General features: G+C 35.1%; 1 protein-coding gene across 1 annotated transcript in view; it reads right to left on the bottom strand.

Moving 5' to 3' along the window:
* Nucleotides 1–4,460: 4,460 nt before the first annotated feature.
* Nucleotides 4,461–22,686, bottom strand: part of LOC145681958 (uncharacterized) — a 42,825-nt gene continuing 24,599 nt past the window's right edge. The window contains exons 3-5 of the mRNA XM_081753560.1: nucleotides 20,508–21,576; nucleotides 10,780–10,969; nucleotides 4,461–5,551 (exon numbers count right to left, since the gene is read on the bottom strand). Of these exons, the coding sequence (XP_081609686.1) occupies nucleotides 5,246–5,551; nucleotides 10,780–10,969; nucleotides 20,508–21,576 (1,565 nt within the window). The 3' untranslated portion in view covers nucleotides 4,461–5,245. The remainder of the gene's footprint in view (nucleotides 5,552–10,779; nucleotides 10,970–20,507; nucleotides 21,577–22,686) is intronic.

Raw genomic sequence — 22,686 nt, 5'->3', positions numbered from 1 at the left:
TGAATGGCGTTGAATCTCTCTCCTGATTTATCATTATGCGATAATTTTTCCTATGAGTTATTTGAAGGATATGGTCTACTCTAACCGAAGTCTCACTATAAGGCAATGGCTTTGGTTTTATTATTATTATTATTATTATTATTCTAGATCATTTACAACAATTCCCCGTAAAATTCATTCCACTGATTCAAATAACCAAAAAGCAGTTGTTGGTCTATTTCAATTTTAAAGCGATGGGACTTTAAATACTTATAAGATACGAAGAAAAGTTCTAGGAGTTACGTGTAAGGCGGTTGGTTGGAGACGAGCAGAGCCGATGAGGACCAAGCTGAAAAGTTTGTGGTACTCTGCGTATCCAAAATAGAGTATCTCACGAACTGTCATAAGGGAAGGAGACATTTCTATATTTTTTCTCAATATATATAAACGATATCCACGTTGTCTCTCTTCATTATCACGGGAAAGGATTTGAACTGTTTTAAATGAATTTTGGAAAGTAGTTAGACTTGGACCGAGCTGAGATTCTAAAATTTTATTTCAATTGAAATTCTTATTCTAAGGGGGAGAAAAGGTGTTCAATTATACCTTTCAAATATTTTGCATAAATCAATTTTTCTCGCGCAAAGAACAGAGATTTCAGCTAGTTTTTCTATATATATTGGTTTCTAGTCAAATGTATACATTATAAAGAGTTGTAATTTTGGTCAGTGTCTCTTTTGTTAAAACAATCAATCCAAAGCCATGAATAGTCTTACTATTAAGAAATACGTATCTATGCTGGTGATATTTCATATCAATGATTTATTATATAATTTATAATACCTTTTCGATTGCACTTGGAAGAATTTCCTAGACGAAACAGCTTTTCAAGTGACTGACAAATATGTCACTGAAAAAAAAAAAATATGGCGTCTTCTTTGTTCTCATTATAGCAATGAACGAATGGAGGTTCTTTGTTCTCGTTATATGAAGTAGACGTTTTTCTTCACAACTTTGTGCTTATTAGCATCATTATTTTGTGTATTGGTATTTAGTTCCCCTCACTTTTATTATTGTTTATCGATTTGCGTTTCTTTTTCTTTTCGTTAATATTATATTTATTTTTATTGATGTTATGGATATCAATGTCTTTTCTCTAAGCGACAGTGACCGATGATTTCTCTCTTTATTCGTTGTTATTTTGTCATTTGATATATTCCACACAATAAGTGAATATGTTACTCGTTAGTGAAGCAATAAAGTATTCCACCGTAGATCGAACCTAGATCTATTGCTTTGAAAGCAAGAACACTAACCACTTGCCCACGAGAAACATTAAGTGAATTACTAGTAATAATCGTTATATTTTGTAGAAGTAAGCTGGGAAATTGTAATTCTCAATTGAAATCAAGTTACAGAGAAATGGATGCAATTAGACTGCACAGTAAAGATTGTGTTGGCTTTGACTTATTGAAGATTAGTATCTTGTGTAGTCCCTATTAGTCTTCTAGTACGGCTCTTATTCGCCTTGGTATGGAGTTAACTAAGCTGGCGACATATAAGTGTCGCTGTGCCACTTCCTCCGACGCATTAACAACTAGCTCCAATAGCTCGTCAGCTCTCCTTGGTGGATTGTTAAGCGAATTTTCCTGTAGAGTTTCACTAACAGCTCTCCATTGATTTTCCATTGGATTCAAATTGGAGTCCCAGTCAACTAATTTAGGAGAAAAGTATTTTCAAAATATTTTCAAAGTATTGAAAAAGATCAATTAAATGATCAATTAAATTTTTTAGTCTTTAGTATGTAAAAACTTCGAGTAGTGAGAAGCATTTCAAATACTGTTCCAAAGGACCACTTCTAATTCAGGCTGTCCTGTGACCGTTGTCTTTGGTAAGAAATAAATTGTTTTTTCAAATAATTCGTTAATTGTCCGTCGAATGGTGAACGTTCTGTGAACCTGAAGCACAAAACAAGGATAAACAAACAATTTCTGTGGAATCTTCCTGAAAATAGGACTCCCCCTATTAGCATTTGAAAATCAAATGTAGTGATCTTGAGCATCTTCCCCCTTCAAGGAAAGGCACCTGGAAACCAGAAACCACTTCCATGCGCATTGATGATCCTTTCTCCCGTTCAGCCAAGCTCTATTCTTTTATGTGTCACCAAAACCGAATTATTTGGTGAAATTCTACCCCTTAATACAAGTGACTTTATGTTGCAGGAGAGGTTTCATCGATAATAATTTCTGTGAGAGATAGTTGTTGTAAAATCACGGTATGAATGTAGATATTTCATAGGTCGAATATACTTATGATGCAACTACAGTTGTACGTAATTTTCTTGACTTGAGTTGACAACACTCGAAAAGGCGAATAAAAGAGTCCAATAATGTATGAGGGCCTACTAACTGATTTTCGTTGTTTGCGACTAAAATCAAATCAAGCATTATAGCCGAATAAAAATTTTCTCAGTCATTAAAGTTATCCATTGCAGCAATGAGATTTGCTTGCAAAACACTTTTATCCCTTAACTGAGTAGAATATCTTATCAAGTCAATTATCTTCGGATGTTATTATTTTTAGCTGAAATTATTTGGTATTAAAAATAAGGTTTTGAGTTTGACTTAGGTTGTAATATTATGCAAATGAGTAGCCCTTAGAACACAGATGCTTACAAATAAAAAAAAATAAAAGATACCAACTGACACATACCAAGTATATGTTGCTAATGTTATGTTCTGTAAAAGTTTTTAAAATATATTTTACTGTTGTTCCTAAAAATATTTAAATGCCATATTAAAATTTGACATTTTTCTTGATCTATTTTCTTTTCAAATTATTGCATAATATTAAGGTATAGTAATGCCATTATTGTAGCATCATTCTCGTTTATGTGTTCCTCTTTATTCCAAATTTAGTAAAGGTAATAAAATTGCTTATTTATATAATGTTTGCGTACTGTCAAGAAACTAATGAAGAAAACGCGTGAATTTACGAAACAAAGTTCTCAAAATCAGTGCAAGTAGTTGTTTTTTCATGAAATTATAGCAAATGTATAGAAGCCACTAGTAGTATTCCTAATTGTTTCATTCCATAACTAATTTTCTCTTTATACATGTATCATACAGTATCTAAAACTATACTACCGTAATAGAGTTACTAATTAAATATTCTATCACTTTTGCCTTTCTGTTTTATGTACACTATCCTCACTTAATTTTAGGATCCCATTTGATAACTTGATTCTCTTTTTGATTACTTGAATGTTTTCTCTTGATTTCTATTTATGCTAAAAAAAATAAGAATAAGTAGACTACACAATCCTTACTTTGATTTATAAATTAGAAGTAAATTCTTTCATATCTGTATTTTTCATAGATTGAAATGTATAATTTGCTTGGATTTATATAGAATCCATTATGTTTACAGACAATATTTATAACCATGGTTGAACATTTCAATACGACAAAACATTAATTAATGATCTCATAACAGTTGGAAGAATTAATATATTTTATATATCACCAGCTGAACTACAAATTTTAAAATGTTTGAACACGTGATAACCTTTGGTGATACAAACTATTGATCCTAAAATACAATTTTCGGTAATTGTGGACCTGGGTGCAATAGTGGTCTAACCAACAATAATTTTAATCTGAGAAATAGAGGCTTAAAGTTCTCCATTTTCTTCTGAAAATTATTTTACAGAGCTTTGGCAACTAACGTGACGAAACTCTCAACTTCTATGCTGCACTGTATATTTGTATTAGAATTTCTGTTTTATATTGCAGTTAGGACTTTTTTCATGCTGTGGACCTGGAGATGAGGATATTGGTTAGACCAGTATCGCACTCTAGTCCACAATTGGATAAATACTTTGTCAGAAAAATATGCGTCACCTTCTTTTAGTCAATTATGAGCTGAAGCACCATGGTTTTTGTGCGCAAAATGATCTTAAGTTTCAATAGAAGCAACTATTTAATAACTCAACTATAAAACAGTTTGTTCAGGTGTAATGAAAATAAACACATTTAATTTATAGTCAACACATTCTTATTAAAACATTATCACTATAAGTTTTTATTTGATTACATATTTGTCACATAATAGTTTCTAGGTGTAGCTAGTAGTAGGATATAATATAGTAAGGTTACAATGACGCTATCAGTTAAGTCTATAGTGGAAAAGAATACCAACAAAACTAAGTTTTAACCAACCATCAATACCTCCTAATACATGAAATTCTAGTATTATTTCCTGTATGATTAATGTAATTCTTTTCGTACAATTTTCTAATTCAGGAATTATTAATATACAGATGAGAAGCATACTGTGTTGCAATCGTATTCTATACTCCAGTAATTACAACATGTTATAACATACTAAGATATATTTAGTAATGTCCAAAAAATTTACTATCAATACCTCTAGTTTTATGAATGATATTAGCAAAACAGAAAATTCACAGATAAGGGCAATACAGAACAATTAATTGCAATAATTTGGCCTTAAGAGACTACGTTAGAGCACTCTAAGGTATGTTAAGTAGGCGAGGGTAAATGAGTTTGTACAGAACACCCAAAGTTCTTTAGGTAAAATAAAGTTTATTAAAGATTAAAGTTTCTAATAATTGCTGTAATTCCATATTGGTTGTGTCAGTAGTAGAGCGCTTACCCTTGGTGCGTGTGGTCCCTGATTCGATCCCCCGGCCAAGAAAATTTGCCTTGGACAACATCGCGTCCATGGGTTTTCTCGGGATATTCACATTTCCTGCCACAATCTCATTCCATCAATTCTACGATCGTCATTCACTTGCCTTAATCATCCGTCGCCCTTAGACTAAAGAACATAATCGTTAGACGTTAAACCGAATAATTTCACTTCATATTTTCCATATTGGTGTCATCTCACAATTCTTATCGTAATGTAAGATAATCTAAACCAAGTTATTCATTTATATATTCCGTGCCTAACATTGCCTTTATTTCCTAAGTTGTTGCTAATTTATTTATGATAAAGTTTGGTGATTTTCTATGGTACTTCCACAAGGTAAGTGTATGTTTATGGTCAACGAAAAATCATTCAATAGTTCTTGATAATTGTGTCAACTTGAAGCCTTCTGCATAATACATCCTTAATAAAACTAAAGGTTCCTATTTTCTAAATAATGATGGAACACCTAACCAGTTCCATAGAACTAACCGTACCTGTAATAGTACGTCAAAATCTTACTAAAAATTAAGCAAGAAGGAAAGAAACAAGATTAAATCAAACACAAATTAGATCGCATTTTTAAAGATGAATCAGTGGAAGGTGTGATATCCACAATCTTCTCCTGCTTACTCCTAGTGTAAATGCTTTCTCCTAAAGCTTCACTCAATCGTCTCCAAAAGTGACTTTGATCTTCGTTTTCTCCAGGCCATTCCAGATAAGTTCTCGTGTCCATCAGATACTTCAAGTGTCTGGGAAGATCTTTACGATTCAAACGCTCTAACTCTATTAAAATCAGAAAATTGTTTCTGTCATAGAATATGCGATGGTTAGCCATTTCCATTTCCCATCTACACCACTGCAAAAGAAAAATAACATTAGTAGAAAAGTTATGCTTAGAAAGTCGTTATAACATTGTAGAAAATAAGTCTTATTGATTTGGATTTTCTCCATAATAAAACTCTCTATATAGCACATTTATATCAATGTTACAGTCATGTTGGTGTTTAATGATTTGTGATAGAATTAGGGGACACCCTAGTCTAGTGGTTAGAGCGTTGACTCACGTCCGCTCCCGAGTTCGATTCTCAGCCGATGCTTCCCAATTTTCGGCGTCCACCCGGCGTCATGAGGCAAACTGTTAGGCTATGTGAAAACAAGACGTGACGGCCATCAGGTATAGAAAACTTCTGATGCGCCTGTTAGGGACAGGGCGTCGCAGCGCACTGACCACGTGTTCACCGCTGGTCGCTAGCGGATGGCGCAGGAGCAGGCGTAGGCCCACAAAATGGGCCGTTACGTCAAGTGGTAGAATGTTAATTAGTTATAGAGATGTTCTCGGGATATCATCCAAGTGAAGTCCGACGATAGAGACGACGTTTCAAGAACTGACATCGTTCTCGTCTTCAGCGCGATTATGCTGAGTCCAGTTCTATACTACATATAGAAGAGGTAAGGGGAGTTTAGAATCCGTGTCTTTGATTGGATGGTCTATAGCTTGACGCTGATTGGTCGTATTCATATATGCTTTCTTTATGACTGGTATTCATGCCTGACTGAGTTGAAATCCTGTATCCCTGTTTATATTGTTGGGTTCTTGTAGCATAGCAAGAGATTCTTCAATTATCCTATCCCAGTGGTTTGAGCTCTTTGAAATAATTTTAGTGTCTGGAAATTAAATTCTATGTCCTTCTGTTATAATATGTTCCACCAGGGCTGATTTCTCCGGATAAAACAGCTTGATGTATCTCTCATGCTCCTTGCACCGATGTTCTAATGTTCGTTCTGTTTGTCCTATGAAAGTTTTTCCGCATTCCCAAGGAATGCAGTATACTCCTGGTGTTTTGAGACCCAAATTGTCTTTAACTGGACGGAGTAGGTTTCTGATATTTAATGGCGGTCTGTGTATGGTTTTGATTTTTTGTCTTTTCATGATTCTTGCAATTTTTCTACATAGTTTCCTAGTGTAGGTCAGGACTGCGATGTTGACTGGATCTTCAGATTCTGTGATGGTGTTTTTACTTGAAAAGGTCATATTCCTTGTATCCATTCTCCAGTACGGTCTTCTTGAGATGTACAAGTTCACTGGAGAAGCTTTCTTGGTCCGAAATGGCTCTTACTCTAAGCGCAAGCGTGCTGATGACTATTGTGCTGTGATTTTTGGTGAAAATTGTATCCATTAAGATAAAGGTCAGTGTGGGTACGTTTTCTGTAAACACTGTGGCCCAGACTTCCATCAGGTTTGCAACGAATGAGGATGTCTAGAAATGGTATGCAGCTTTCTGTTTCTATTTCCATGGTAAACTTGATGTTGCTGTGTTTATTGTTGAGAAATTCAAGGAACGATTGCAGTGCATTTCTTCCATGAGACCAGATGACAAAGTATCATCAACATATCTATAGAAATACAATGTCTTAAATAGTGCTGATTCTAGTGCTTTCTGCTCGAAGCTTTCCATGAAAAAGTTTGCCACTGCTGGTCAAAGAGGTGATCCCATGGCAACGCAGTCCGTTTGTTCATAGTACTGTCTATCGAAGAGGAAATATGTGGAAGTTAATGTGATCTTGAATAAATCAACAATCTCCGGCGGGAAGTGCTCACTCAGTATAGTTGTTTTACATTTACGGTAGTTAGAATATTCAAATCTTAGATACGAACCAAGATTGTTTCAAGAAGGAAAGAAGGATTCAATTTATCCAAGTAGTTGTGTCAATTGGTTGATTGGATGCCAAGTGGCCTTAGTTCAAAATTGAAGTTTTTCAGGAGAGAAATTTCAAGTTTAGCACTTCACGGAATATTCATAATTCTGTTATATTGGTATTGATAATTATGTGGTTTATGCATTAATAATTTACTATTTACAATTTCTTTTTTAAAATGTGCCTATGTAAAGAAGTGACTTAGATGGCATTAGTCCATTTCGCTGACATGAAAGCGCCCCAGTTGAATACTAAAGGATGTACGGGTAATGAAAATTAAAGGTAAGTATAAGCCAGGATGTATGTATAACATAACCGATAATGCTATAAGGTAATTCTTTTCGGACATATCAGTTATTTAAATCCTTACGATACTTAAATCATTATGGTTACCAAAATAAATGTAATAGAACTTTGGCCATATTTAATTATTGAAGTACGCTCCCTAATTTCTTGTTTGATAAATCAAATATTTTAAACTTCGTGTATTAGATATAGTGAACAGAACAATGTTAGTCGTAACTAAAAAGAGGGATTTATTTAGTCTTTTATTGAAGTTTTATTTTTGTCACCGAGACCACATCCTGTTAATTCATAGTATGAATAACATACAAATATTGTTTTAATCTCTTAACATCTGACGCTATTAATAACGGAAATACATCCTGTGCATTCACTTTTTAAATTTGAATAGCTACGATACACATGGAAGTATTGTTTCATGTGAACAAACAAGTTAAGACATTATCCGCCTTATGCAGAGTCGTTTCGACGTATGATTAGCGTCATACTAAACAACCGACTACTGCAGGAGACTTATGTTAGTTGAACTCTTTACTATATCACTAATCACGTTTCAAAACGACTCTGCATAAGGCCCTATATCTATATATTAAAATGCTAGGTTTATATGTTTGTCCGCAATCCATTCAACAATGAGATCTCGGAAACCACAAGTGCTAAAAACGTGCCGTTTTCACTGGGCGATTCCAAATTTTGTGTAGATTGTCCAGTACTCATTCAAAGTTTCAAAAACGTGTTGTTATTGTTCTATTCAACATTTTAGGGGTCGTTCTGAGCCCATAAGATTAACAATGTTGCAGGCCGAAACTACAGTGTTAGGCAACCAGTAGAGAAGTTACTATGGCGGGTTGACGGACATAGCAGACGCTTCAAATCTGAGTGACAAAACCTATTGCATGCTAGCAACTTCAAAGGCAAGAGACGCAACGAGGAGTACTCGGACGGATATGGATTTATTAGAAAAAATATTTCCACTTGATATCGTGTTACTTCTACAAATTTGCTGCAAACTCACTTCAGCATCTATACATAGCAATTCCCTTCCTTTGTGAGTCTCCTATCCTTTTCTTCTGTGAGTAAGGCGACACGCGACATGCACAGTGGGAAGGAGATTTATTGTCATAACAGAACGGTACGCTGAGTAGACAGCACAGGTTCAGCTAGTTATCGTTAAAAAAGTAAAAGGGAAACAAGTTAATCAGAAGAATTATATCAGATACTTATTTAGAAATATATAAGATATTGTGAGAAATAATCTGAGCAGCTCCGGAAAGTACTCTACTAATTAATAAGCAGTAGAGAATTCGAACGTAGCTACAGATATCATGTTCTTTCTCACGTACTCTGGAATGAAATATATAGTTTCAAAACTTGAGAAATGAAATTGATATTATATTATTATTATTATTATTATTATTATTATTATTATTATTATTATTATTATTATTATTATTATCGATAATAATACTTTTAGCGTTATTCAACTTGTGTTTCTTAGAAATTAATTCTTTGAAAATCAAAACAGTAGCATGTTTTACATTTTTTTTTTTAATCAACCTCCAAATATTGGTTTCCATGTAATTTTCTATGTCTTAATCAAATAAGAAGATATAAAATTACAACTTAAAAGTTGTAAAACTGAAAACAGCAATGAATGCGTTAGAGCTGCAAATATGCTGTATATATTTTGTAAGAAATTTTTCTTAACAAATATATTATTGAGATTCTCTACTCATATTTAATTTCAGATACATATACTATAACATTTAGACAACACTAATTCTTTTACACACGTAACATGAAATTTTAGAAATTTGAATCAGGCACAATAAAGTTCAATTTGGGTCCTTAAATATATATGATGTTTCATTGTTCTCTAGAGAGTTACAGATGACATATGAAATTCATAATGTGCTACATATTAGATATTTGTAGAGATAAAATATATTAATCGAAAACGTAGTTTTAAATTGAATTAATATTATACTAGATACATGTGTTGTTTTTATCCATAAACCTTCAATAATTCACCTTCTTCAGGAAATGAAGTTTACTGTATTTCCATTATCAATAAGCACTTTCTTTATGTACCAGAAATTTCTACCATCTTGATTATGATTTCTACTACCTTCTATGCAGGCCCGGACTGGCCAGGGCAGGAGGGCAGGGATCTCCCTCTTTGAATATATGCACAATAAATATTGAATAACATGGAAAGTAAGATAAAAGTAAGATAAGTTGGAGCACAGTTACTCGTTGTAGTTTGTTCCGTTCTGAGTTTGGTGGCCCCCAGCATTGAATGTAGCCTTGGGGGTCCCATGAAACTAACAGTATTATAAAGTTCTGTTTGAGGCTCTTTGTTCGTGGCCTAGTAAGAATGTATTTCAACAATACGAAGAACAGCATCATATTCCCTAAATGTGTATTGAGTCCCCATGAATGCCGAAATGAGAAAGTCCTGCTGGGCCCTCTGTTAGTCATTTGACAAGTTATTGCGACATTATAAAGAAGCAGGAGTCCCACTATCACGCCTAAATGAAACTGATAGCTTTCTGAAGAAAATCCAATCCCCCCCTCCCCCCATCGCATCGTGAGGCTCTTACATGCTACATGGGAAAAGAATATCCTGCCGGGGCCCTATACCCCCCAGTCCGAGACTGCTTCTATGCATTTCCAGGCATTCATGTCTTGAAAATCAATGTGTATATTTTTAATACATTATATATTTTCCATTGCGCTGATGCTATTAGTACTATTAGTGTTATTTCATTACTGCGTAGTTCTGTTGTAAAATGTTACTCTCTTACTCCTAAATAATTAGATTAATTGAATAACTTATGTAAATCCTACATGTAGGACCAGTAAATAATTTTAAGTACAATTTTCTAACAATTTAAGCAAATTAAGCACCCCTAGGAGTGGAAATTTACGACTTTATTTTACACACTAAAGTTGGCCACAATATTAGAATGCCTAATTTTTTCAAATTTTGTATGATTGTGTCAAAACTAGCTCTTTTTGTTATATAAAGTCAGCATCATTTTCCCCAGTTATTTTTATATAAAAAAAAGTATAATCATTTACCTGGCTCTTTACAAAATTTCTGCTGAGGATTAGCACAGTGCAACGACTTTTATCAATAGCTTGAACAATATTATGAGTAATTATAGATCCTAAACGAAAATCTCTTTCATGCAGGCATAGTCTATATCTTTCTTCAGATTCCTCCAACATTGGTTGGAGATTTGTCAATACCCAATCTCTATCTCTTGCGCTGAAATATAGTGAAACATAAATTTATTAATCGCACATATCACTCATAAACACCGTGGATCAACTTTATGACCAGTAAATAAAACGTAATTTTAGATCAAATTTACTTTGTGTGAGTATATGCAAAAATGAAAGTAATCTTATTAGTGATCTCAAGCGGGAAAATGGTTGACCTGTTTGAAATTAATTTTAGAACATAATTAGTACCTATATCTAGTTAATTTTCACCATATATAATTTCATTAAAGTTTGTAATGGCGTACGCAAAAGCTTGTCAAGGACGAGCCACTAAAAGGGTTTATCCTAAAGAAGTAGGGGTTTCAAAATTAACACTAAATATAGAGTATCAGCTAATGAGTCCCTCGAATTAGGGTGATGAAACCTGGTGTATAAACTCTTCATTAAAAATAAGCATGTCTTAGTGTTTTTCTCAAATTCCAGTTTTAAGGTTGGAGGGGGCATTTTTATACTTCTCCATCACATTGAAATTGATTTCTGTTTTTTGTGATCATATCACGAAAAAACGGCTGCCCATTTTAAACCAATTTTGAAACATAGTTTCTATATCCTTATCTTGATTTTTATCATCCCAATTTGATTAAAGGACGTATCCTACGAAGGAAGAAGATATTTTTATGCCAACAACACAGTATCTTATGTTGTTTTCTATTAAGGTTTTGTTGAAATGTGTGTTCTACGGGGGAGAAGAGGTTCAAACATTTTGCATAAATCTATTTCCCCCGTAGGAAGAAGAGGAATTTCAACTACGATTTAATATATATATATATATATATATATATATATATATATATATATATATATATATATATATATATATATATGTGTGTGTGTGTGTGTGTGTGTGTGTGATGAAAATGAAATCAGTTTTCTTTTTCATCATCATGGGAAAACGGCTAAACCATTTGAAATGAAGTTTTGAACATAGCTCGAGCTAGGTTTTTATCATTTGATTTCAAGGGGAAGGAGAAGGTTTACAATGTCGTCAAAGTCAGATTATCTCACTAGCTCATTATGCTACGGAGATTAAACTTGGTATTTAAACTCATTAAAAACAAGTGAACAAGTGCATCAGCATTTTTGGAAATTCTGCTTGTAAGGGATAAAGGGACATTTCAACATTTTTCTTAACACACTACAGTTTATAAAAATTGCAAAACTCAGAAAGAATGGCCCAAATGGTACCAATCTTAGAGAGTGTGTGGAACAATGTACTGGCGGCAATATATCAGCAACAAGTCAATAAGATTGCAAAGAGATGGCGGACATATAAGCCCACCAGCACCTGCTGTTGTGTTAACGTTGCATCCTCGTTTCTGGAAATGTTATACCACGCTGAGTCATTGAAGAACCGTCAAACGAAATGGAAACATGAGAGAAAATGTCAATAAAACTCATCGACGTCAAAAGGCACAATATCATCACGTGAGTGCGTTCGGACGTGGTAGAATAATCAGTCTCTGGAAAACAAATATGTCATACCGTGAAATTTCGGCTCGTACAGAACATGCTGCTACAACCCTGATGCATATGTGCAAACAATGCATAGAACACGTCGTATGCAGTGACAAGCGTGTACTGGGCCACCCAATGCGACCACAGTACAGGATAGTAGCCATTTTGTGTGCAAAGCCGTAACAAATCTTTCAGCTTATTCCACAGTTTTGGGTCAACGCTAGATCACTGGAACGGGAGAGGACTTGTGAGCGTCAATGGTTACACGCCGTCTGTTAAAGGCTGGACTCGTGGCACGCATGTTATTACGTCAGTTGTCATTAATAAGCAACCACAAACGCCGCACAATGTAATGGGCACGTGAACTACGTCGTTGACGTGCTGAGTGGAAAAATATAGTGGTTGAAGCGGAACTCGTTCAGAAACACTACATTTTGCCACTCAATACTCCAGCAACGGTGTTCACGTGCCTATTGCAATCTGAGGCATTTGTGGTTGTTAATTAACGCTAGCCGACGCACTGGCATGCATGCCGCCAGCTCAGTTCCCAGCGGAGGGCATCGAACCGTTGACACAGACAAGTCACACCCAAAAATAGTACATCAGTTTCGTGTTAACACTACGAACGAAGCTGCACGGTCCGTTATGAGCATACAGATAAGATAGCGGTCATCCATGCTGTAGTTACATTACATGGCCCAGGAGCGACTCTCCAATGCATAAAACGCTCTTCTATCCACTGTTTCCACACACGCATCATTGTTGCAGCAGCATGAACTGTTCAAGCCGAAATATTACAGTATAACCTACCCGTTTCTCGGAGACCAACAGTTCTGCCCTGTTTGAACGTACTCACTTGCTCGTATTGCGCCTTTCGACGTCGGTAAGGGTTACTAGCATTTCCTTTATGTTTCTACTTATTTTGATGGCTCCTTCATGACTGAAAGCGGCGTAACAAAACAACAAGCGTGGGCACGACGCTAATATAAGAACGGACGCTACTGGACATACGTATCTTCCAACTCTTTGCAAATTTAATCACTAATTGCTATTACGTCTTTCAACTTATCCTCTAACTCTGATGTCAATTGCTACATTTTTCTTAATGTTGCACAGATATAAAAATATCATTGACATTGTCTGTTTCATCATTACCGGAAAACGCCTTAACTATTTGAAATGAATTTTTGAAAATAGTTTGCACTGGAATTTTATTTCATTTTGATTCAAATACAGTGGAAGTCATAAGTATTCGTACACCGACTGCAAACTATGAATACATGCCTGTAACTCTGATTTCCTTGGAGATAGAGCATTGAAACAAACGGCATTGTATTCTGCATTAAGTTCTTTAGTATTTACAAAACAAACGTTCCGTGAATGTGGAAACATAGATAAATAATAGCAAAAGAAACAAAAGTGGACATGGTTTTCATGTGTCAAAAGTATTCGTACACGTACGAAACGTCCAGAAAGAAAATGATTGTGCACGATTCCAAACTTGGATGGGTACCCTTTTTCCCTAATTACAGCTAGAAGGAGCTTCGCATTCGAGTGCGCCAAATGTCGAGAATCTTCGACTGTTATAGAAACTCATTCCTCGTTAAGTGCAGCTTGCAAAGAACGTTTACTCGTAATGCTGCGGTTGCGGAGTTCCTTTTCGAATCAGTACCATAATACTCAATCGGATTGAGGTCAGGCGATTGATGAGGAGTGGCCAGTTGCTTTGCCACATTGTATAGTAACCAGAGCCTTGTATTGTGTGCCGTATGTTTGAAATCATTATCCTGTTGAAGTATAAAGTGGTCGTACATGCCCATTTGATCAGCACTAGGACGTAGATTTTTCTTCAAGATATCAGTATATATATGCTGGTATATAATACCGTCGATTATTGTCAACTTTCGCATTTCCGAAGCACGCATGCGCTCCCAAACTAGCACTTCTCCACCTCAATGCTTGACGGTTTGCTGCAGATATTTCGGGTTCATCTCTGTATTTGGCTCCCGCCACATTATTTTTCTACCGTCGGAACCAAACATATTAAATTTACTATCATCTGAGAATATCACTTTTTCCCAGAAAGCTACATCTTTGTTCACGTAAGCTTTTGCAAACCGGAGCCGTTTCTTCCTATTCATCTCGAAAGCAAAAAAATTCTTTCAAGCAACGCGCCCATTATAGCCTTGTTTGTTTCACGCACGACGCACAGTACTTTCCGAAACTAACATACCTGATTTGGTTGCTTCCGCCAGCATCTGTGGAGCACTGATTCTTGGGTTCTTCTTAATTTCATTCAGCAGTATGCGCTCACATTGTCCAAAGATCCTCCGTGGACGTCCACTTCGCGGCATGTTTTTGACTATGTTTGTTTCGCAGAAGCTATCTATGATTGACTGCATGGTCGAATGTGGTCGTCCGATAACATCTTATATCTCCCGTACGAATTTGCAGCCAATGGTAGATCGTTATGAAGCCTTATAACTATTTTACTTTCTGCATCTGTTGTCTCCGTCCCTTTTTGACCCATTACGTCTTCCGTCTTGAATAACTCTTTGAACTTCAATTATATTCACTTGCCTGTAGTTGTATTTAACTTTGCAAACCTCCAGAGGGCGTTCTATGTCAACAACAGCTCGAACAGCTGGACGTTTTTGTCGTTTATTTCAGTGTACGAATACTTTTGACAGATCAAAACCATGTTTATTTTCGTTTCTTTTGCCATTATTTGTCGATGTTTTTGCACTCATGGAAAGTTAGTTTTGTAAATAATGAAGAACTTAATGGAGAATGCAGTACCGTTTGTTCCAATGCTCTATCTTCAACAAGGTCCTAGCTACAGGCATTTATTCATAGCTTGCAGCGGGTGTACGAATACTTATGACTTTCACTGTATGTTCCCTAAGGAGGCTTCAACTATTTTACATAAATACATATACTTCCCGTACAAAGGACAGGTATTTCAGTTAGTTGGCTTATAAAACATAATGAAAGTCAAAGTGACCAGAACTTTTACTTTTAAAAACGGGACGCATACGAATCGGCGACGGAGGGGGGGGGGGAAGCTGACTTCCACATTGCATTTTGGGACTCAGCAGTGTTTTCAATTTACAAAATACACAGGTAAGAATGATAACACAGCGTTTCTAACTTACGTACTACTCAAAAATACTTTTAACTACTTCAATACTCAGAATTACCACTCGATTCCCTCTTGAACCACAGAATACTCAATTCTCATTTGAATATTCAGAAGTTCTAGGCACGGTTGAACCTTCCCAATGAGTGTTAGTACGGAAGAGTGTAGAACTAACATAGACCATTCATATTTTGAATAATAATTACGGGACACCTGGGTCATGTTTGCTTAAAAACGGGACATTGAAGTGTCCCGTTTGAGAATCAGAAAAAACGGGACAACGGTTGAAAATAAGGGACTGTCCCGGCTAAAACGGGACGTCTGGTCACCTTGATGAAAGTACAATGTGTAAGATATTAATAACTGTTGAAGGTATGCCCAAAATCTAAGTATAGCAATATTATCATGGACGGACGTTCTCATAGTACAAATTAGCGCTGATAAGTATTTGATAAGAAGATTTAAGCTTGTAGTTTTGAACAATGCTTAAGTGTGACTGAATCATTGGGCTGCGAACATTTCAATTATCGTTGGCCTGGTGACTAGAATTTGAGAGCGGCATCTAATAAAAGAGATTATGTACTATAGATAATTTAGTACTATTGATAATTTATGATAAAAATCAATATATTACTCAGTGTGAATATAGTGCTTTTTTTTCTGTGTTATGTTACGGATCAATAGGTTGGAAGCCAGCATGCGAAAGAACAAAGAATATCTAAAGCGTTTTTGTTAGTTTGTTCATTATGTACACTTGGTTTCACACGGAGAAAAATCCGTTATCCGGACAGTGGTATGTTGTACAAATATACTTAAGTCTTATGTTTACTACGGAAGTCAGTACAAAGCATATGTTATCCATATGCTACATACACACTTCTCCTGATTAGATGTTACATCATGCCATTGCAGGATGTATGACATATCAGTCTTCCGTATATTACATACATATATATATGATGCATATGTCAACTGTATGTTATATACGTTTATCTGTATGTGAAATCCTGACCGCCTGTATACAGTTCCTTCGTTATTACGGAAAGTACGTTTATTCGGAACACCTTGCACGGAAAGTACGTATAAAATATACTTTTTCAGTTATACGTTTGCTGTACGTGAAGTCCAAAAACTACAGGATTTATACATGTAATCTACATTTTTATGTATGTCACATTTTTTTATGAGTGCACCGTGGCTAGGTCATTGATAAACTACTTATGATTCAATCTGGTCATTCTGACCTAGCCATTCAGATTTTTTTTTCGAAATACAAAGTTTTTCCATGTATCCGTAAATTTTAATTTGTGTGGAAAATGTAATTTCTCGTAAACCTGTAATAAATTCCTGATATCACAATTTCAAAACACTTATAAATGCTCCCATATACCTATCTTTAGAAAAAAAAAAATTGTGTATACCCCAAGTAACATATTATTTTTAAGAACGAAAATAAATTGAAGCTGATTTCTGCAGAATCTGGAGCCTTTTTGTTGATAATTCTTACTATTCTCCAAACACAGGACATTAGATACATAGCTACATATATAATCTAATAGGCAAAAAGAACACAGAGGTACAATCAATAGATCATCTTCAGGACATTAAAAAACGACCAGATAAATTGAGGATGCTGATTTTGAATATCAACTCACTTTGTAGATAGCTCTCATTGTGAGATAGAAGTTATTACTTATTCACAAAAGAGTAGTCGCACATACAGAAACAAAAAGATGACATTGATGTGATTTGATGTGATTTGATTTGATTTTGATTTTAACGTCTGTTTCAGCAGCGAGCCTATATCGAGACGTAGACCTACAGCTTAACATGGGATCCAAACCACATGAGCTCCTGCTAGAAAACGAACCCGGATCTCCCATGCCAAACCGCGTACGCTAATCTCTTTGCCATTAGGGAGAGCTCCAGATCATGTTGAAAATGACCTGAGAATTTATGTAGCTTCTCCTGAGCCTAAAGGCCGTTTTTCAATAGCTATTCATATTCTAAAGTTGCAGGGCAATAGTCACACAGAGATGGAAAATAGACCAGTACATCTAAAACGATCGGGCTATCAAATTCCTTTGCCAATAACTCTTCTCATTTTCGCAGTTTACTGCGTCAATCAGTGGGGCAAACAAAACGCAAAACCGGTCATTGTACCTTTTGTAAGTTATGATGCGGTGTTGAAAGTGAATGAAAATTTGATTACAGAAGTTTGTTACATCATTTGTATATTACTAACTCTTGGTAAACAAGTCGCTAGTATTATCTCAGGCAGTCAAATTCCAGTGGCAGACAAACACTGTTTACAATTCTTTAAATCGACAATGATTTCTTCTAAAGAATATTAGTTTTAATTGCAAATGTCACTGTCAGCATTACTAGTAACCTTTAAAGTTTAATGTGAAGATTTCATTTTAGAGTCCCTTGTGTATATTTGTAGAAACGTTATTATTAAACAGCGTATTTTGGAATACCTTGTGCAAACAATCATGTTAGTTACTTTTGGTAGGAAACACTTTTAGAGAAGTATTTTCAAAAATACATCTAATTATTTATGATGTTGGTAACCAGTGTTCATTCTATAGTTCATTTTTTTTTTTTTTAATTCAGAAACTTCAATACTTCTACTTATTGAGATAATATAAAGAACTAGATATATTCTGTTGCAAGATATTTGATGGTATTGAACTCGATTATATCGAATCGATCTGCCATATTGAAAGAGGATAGAGAGGTGTTTTCACGTAAAGTCCGATAGTAAAAAAAAAAAAAAAATGAAATGAAATTTTTGAGTTTTACGTCTCACGATTATGCCGGCTAGGCTAAAGGAGACGGTGATGATAAGTAATGAATGAAATGGTGGAATGAAGAAAGTGGAAGGAAACGGGAGAACCCCGAGAAATCCCACGCACACGGTGTTTGTCCACCACAAAGTTCACTTGGCGAGAGCAGGGTTTGAACCCAGGACCCCATGCACCAGAGATGAACGGTCTTGAGCCACCGCGACTCCAAGCCCGATAGTAATTTATGTTTGCTTTATTGTTGATTGTCTGTGCCCCTAGGAAAAATTGTACGACGGAAAAAATACACGTTCTTTGGAATTTCGTAATATGTAAAAGGTAAGTCATTTTCTTTCTTCTTTTACCTTGTAACTGTCAATAATATAATGTGGTTGTGTACTTGTAATAACATTGGGCGAATAGGCATATGCATTGTATTTACACTGTTAAAAGATTCGTAAAGACTACTACCTAGAGAATTGTCAAAATATTATTAAGTTTGCTTATTTATTGAAGTATATGTTTATGAGTTGTTGGAAATTTTGCCAAAATTATGTAACGTACAAGTGTTCTGTGATACCTTGGCGAGGCAACTGTTTGGTTGTGGAGATAGTAGGCCTAATGGTAGTTATTGCATAAAATAATCCTCATTCACTGTTAAAAGGAACAATAAGCCTGTCTCTTATGCAAGTTGCGTGTTATTTATCGACACTCTGTACAAACAAAAATATATTTGTAAATTGATTCACGTTCACTTTAGCCGACGGTTCTACAAAATTGAAAATTTATATTTCGTATATAGTATATAATTATTTTTGTTTTGGTGGAATTTTTAGTTAAAAATCACAGACGCTACGATTTATCTTTAAAGATAATAATTTCCGATTTAATGTCGTAAAGCGTAGAGCGGATAACGTAAAGGGTTGTACCATTTGGTATTGTTCAAAATCTACGGTAATTTTAGGCACTTGTTCCAAGTTTGTCTTAAACAAATTTTCTTAACTTCCATTTCGCTTACATCTGCACCATTAGAGAGATTAAGCTTAGCTAAATACCACAAAAACAGAGCGCTGAAAAACATGACAAATAATACAATATATGGCAGAGGTGTAGAAACTAGCCCACTATATGTGAACCATTAGTAAATGTAGTATTTTCTAAAAGGTACAAGGACCAAAAGGTTACTAACTAGCAAGTTTCGCAGGGTTATTGTAAAGTTTAACACGTTAAGTGCCGCGTGAGACCACATTGGTTTCACATAAAATATTTCCTTACGGCCACGTGGTGCCAGGTTGATCTCACACAACCTCTAGTTATCTTATGGCCTGTGCTGACTCACTAATCTCACTTTTCTCATTAAAAGCTATTGCAGTTTATAGTAATAGGTCTGGCAGTATGCGAAAGAGCCTTGGCATGTGGAATTATGAGTCCAACGTGGTCTCACATGGCTCTTGCCAAAGTGGCAAAAATAGATCGTGCTTTCTACATTACTCAAAGATTAATGTATTATTCAAATCACTCAAAACTGAGGCAACACAACAATCATGTGGAGGAAAGTCAACAAAGGCAGAAGTTGCCGCTATATTAGACTCGTAATTAATCATTCTTTCTCATTTTCCCGGGAAAATTCTGACACAATCGGCTAAAAATTTATATGACGACATGATCTCATTTGGCCAATAAGCCTATTCCAGGCGTCGGTCTATTTGGGCTGCGTGAGACTAACGTATCATCACAAGAAAGTATCAATATTACATAGTACCAATACTACAAAATTACCTAAAATGATAAATGCGATATAGGTGGCACTTAACCTGTTACGCACTTCTCACATACAGCGTTGCCTATAGTTTCGTATTACAAATTAGAGAGCTTCCAACTGGGGGATCCCCACTATTATTTATACGCATGGTCCTCACACGCTGACTGAAACTTGTGGAATACGCCATCTTGGGGGAGGATATCTCGAATCGAACGCTACAATCGAGAGCACACTCGAATCAACACTGCGACATAGGGAAGGGTATCTCTGGTTCTTTATATTATCTCAATGTGTTCACCTATCATTAGCTTATCTTAGTTTTATAGCATAGCCTCAATGTAAAATGAAAACATTATAAAATGTAGAAATTTGAAATTACCTGTAAGATATGAAGCAGTCGTAGATGCACTGTTCATATGGTTTTCCAGTGTTTTGTACTTCCTGCTTGATCTTAGCAAGATATATTGCATAGGAAATGAAAAATCTGTGTCGTTGATAAAGTCTTCTACACATATATGCAACTAAACCAAGGCAAATTACAGTTATAGTTGTTGATAATACTGACAAACTTATAACAGATAAATATTCAGGGCGCTTACACGATTCAGGCGGTGCAACATGTACAATCGATTCATTCACCTTAGAAGCAGGTGTAATACAAGTTTGATTAATCATTTTCTTAGTTATATTTAAAAAGTATTGCAGTCCCAAAATATCACAATGATTGCAGTCGAAAGGGTTATCAGTTAAGTCTACCTTATCTAGGTAAAGCAATTCTTTGGCTACACCATACGTGAAAGCGGGAATTCTATTGTAGGATAAGTTCAAGATTTTAATCCACCTTTGATTTTCTGATTTATATACAATGATACCTTCAAGTGATGACAAACCATTACAAGTTAGACTTAGATATTCGATTGACCCTTGACTGTAGTTAGTATCGATTATATTTTTCGCCGATCGAAGTACATTTCGAGTTAGATCCAACGAACGTAAATGCGTATTGATGATTAGCTTCTGGCCGTCTACTATAAGATTACTACTTAAGTCAATAACTGTTAAAGATTTAAGTGATGTGAACACATCTGATGGTATAGTTTTCAGTCTGTTTTGGGAAATGTCAAGAATTTCCAGATTTGGAAATCCTTCGAAGCAACCAGAATCGATGGTAATGATGCTAGTGTCTGAGATATTTAATAGCTTAAGTTTTAGGAGTGGATTTAAAGTGTGTCTTTGGAAAGACCCAATGTTGGCCTTCGATAAAAATAATTCTTCCAATTGTGTCATCTCCTTCGTGTCTTCTTTTATTTCTTCAATAGGTGGATCGTCGTTACCACTGAAATCGAAAATTCGTACTTTCCTTTGCGTAGTAGCAAAATCTGGAATTTTCTTAAGTTTATTTTGAGTCAGTTTCAATACTTCTAAATCCTTAAATATGTTTCCAAACCCTATGAAAAAAGAATAAATGTGTAATTATTGACATTTGCAAAATCACATTTACATACTTATTGTAAAAAAAAAAAAATTCACAAAATATTGAGTGTTGAATTGTGTTTGATCAATTACCTTCACAACCAGGGGGAAAATGTATAAAGAGCTCTAATCAAGGATTAATTATATTAATTTCTAATGCTGCTATTTTGACCTGTGCCAATAGAGTGTTTCAAAATAACATCCTGAACATAATTAAAAACATAACGACATTAACTGGAAAATGCCTTTGGCGTGTATTTTCTGACCATATCCTTTAAAAAAAATTAGCTTCTTCACTTTGCAATTTTCCGTCATGTTTAAGATAACAAAAATTGTATCATTTTTAAAAAAAATTTTGTCAGGTGCTTTATCAGAAAATCTGTTTTAAAGTTTTGTTACTTAATATTTAAGCTATCTGCTTGAAAGTCGTCAAAGATTATTTTTAATGAATTGACTCGCGCTAATGTAGTCTTCCAGAGATCCTAGACCCTAGAGCAGCTCGGGGGAAGACAATGGTAAGTCACATTTTCTTACTTTCGAATAAACTGGAAAAGAAATTTCAACATTTCCATGCAATGCAATTCACTGACACACACCAAACAATCTTTCCTTGCCATCTCCAGGTAGATTTCCGAAATTAAACTACCTACATACTCTTCTGTGGTCCGATCGCAACCAATCCCACTTAAAACTCAATTTTACCGGAATTGGCGCTTACCTTCGTCTTCCCTCGAACTTCTTAATTTTTATAAGCATCTTCAAAGACTGCTATATTGAATTGGTTATTTCTTTGATTAGAAGCTGTATTTTGAATTAGAAATGGCACACAGATCGAGAAACCCCTTTACAAGTCGAAACGAAGCCAATTTGACATACCAAAACTTACAGGAAACAAGACAAAGTTTTGTAATTTAAGATGAGACCAATTCTCTAATTTTTATTATAAACAGCCTACATTTTCCTCCAAGCTTAATGGTTATTTCCCTTCTTTCGGGTTTAACCCTTTTAGGATTTCCACTTTTTGAACTAAATCTAAACTTTCACTCAAACAGCTACTGCTTCCTTACTATTTATCGTAGGATCAT

This window comes from Thermobia domestica, chromosome 3 (genome assembly GCF_964235325.1).
Source record: "Thermobia domestica chromosome 3, izTheDome1.hap1.1, whole genome shotgun sequence".
Lineage (NCBI taxonomy): Eukaryota > Metazoa > Arthropoda > Insecta > Zygentoma > Lepismatidae > Thermobia > Thermobia domestica.
The sequence above is the reverse complement of the archived record's forward strand: the minus strand, read 5'-3'. Positions and strand labels throughout refer to the sequence as shown.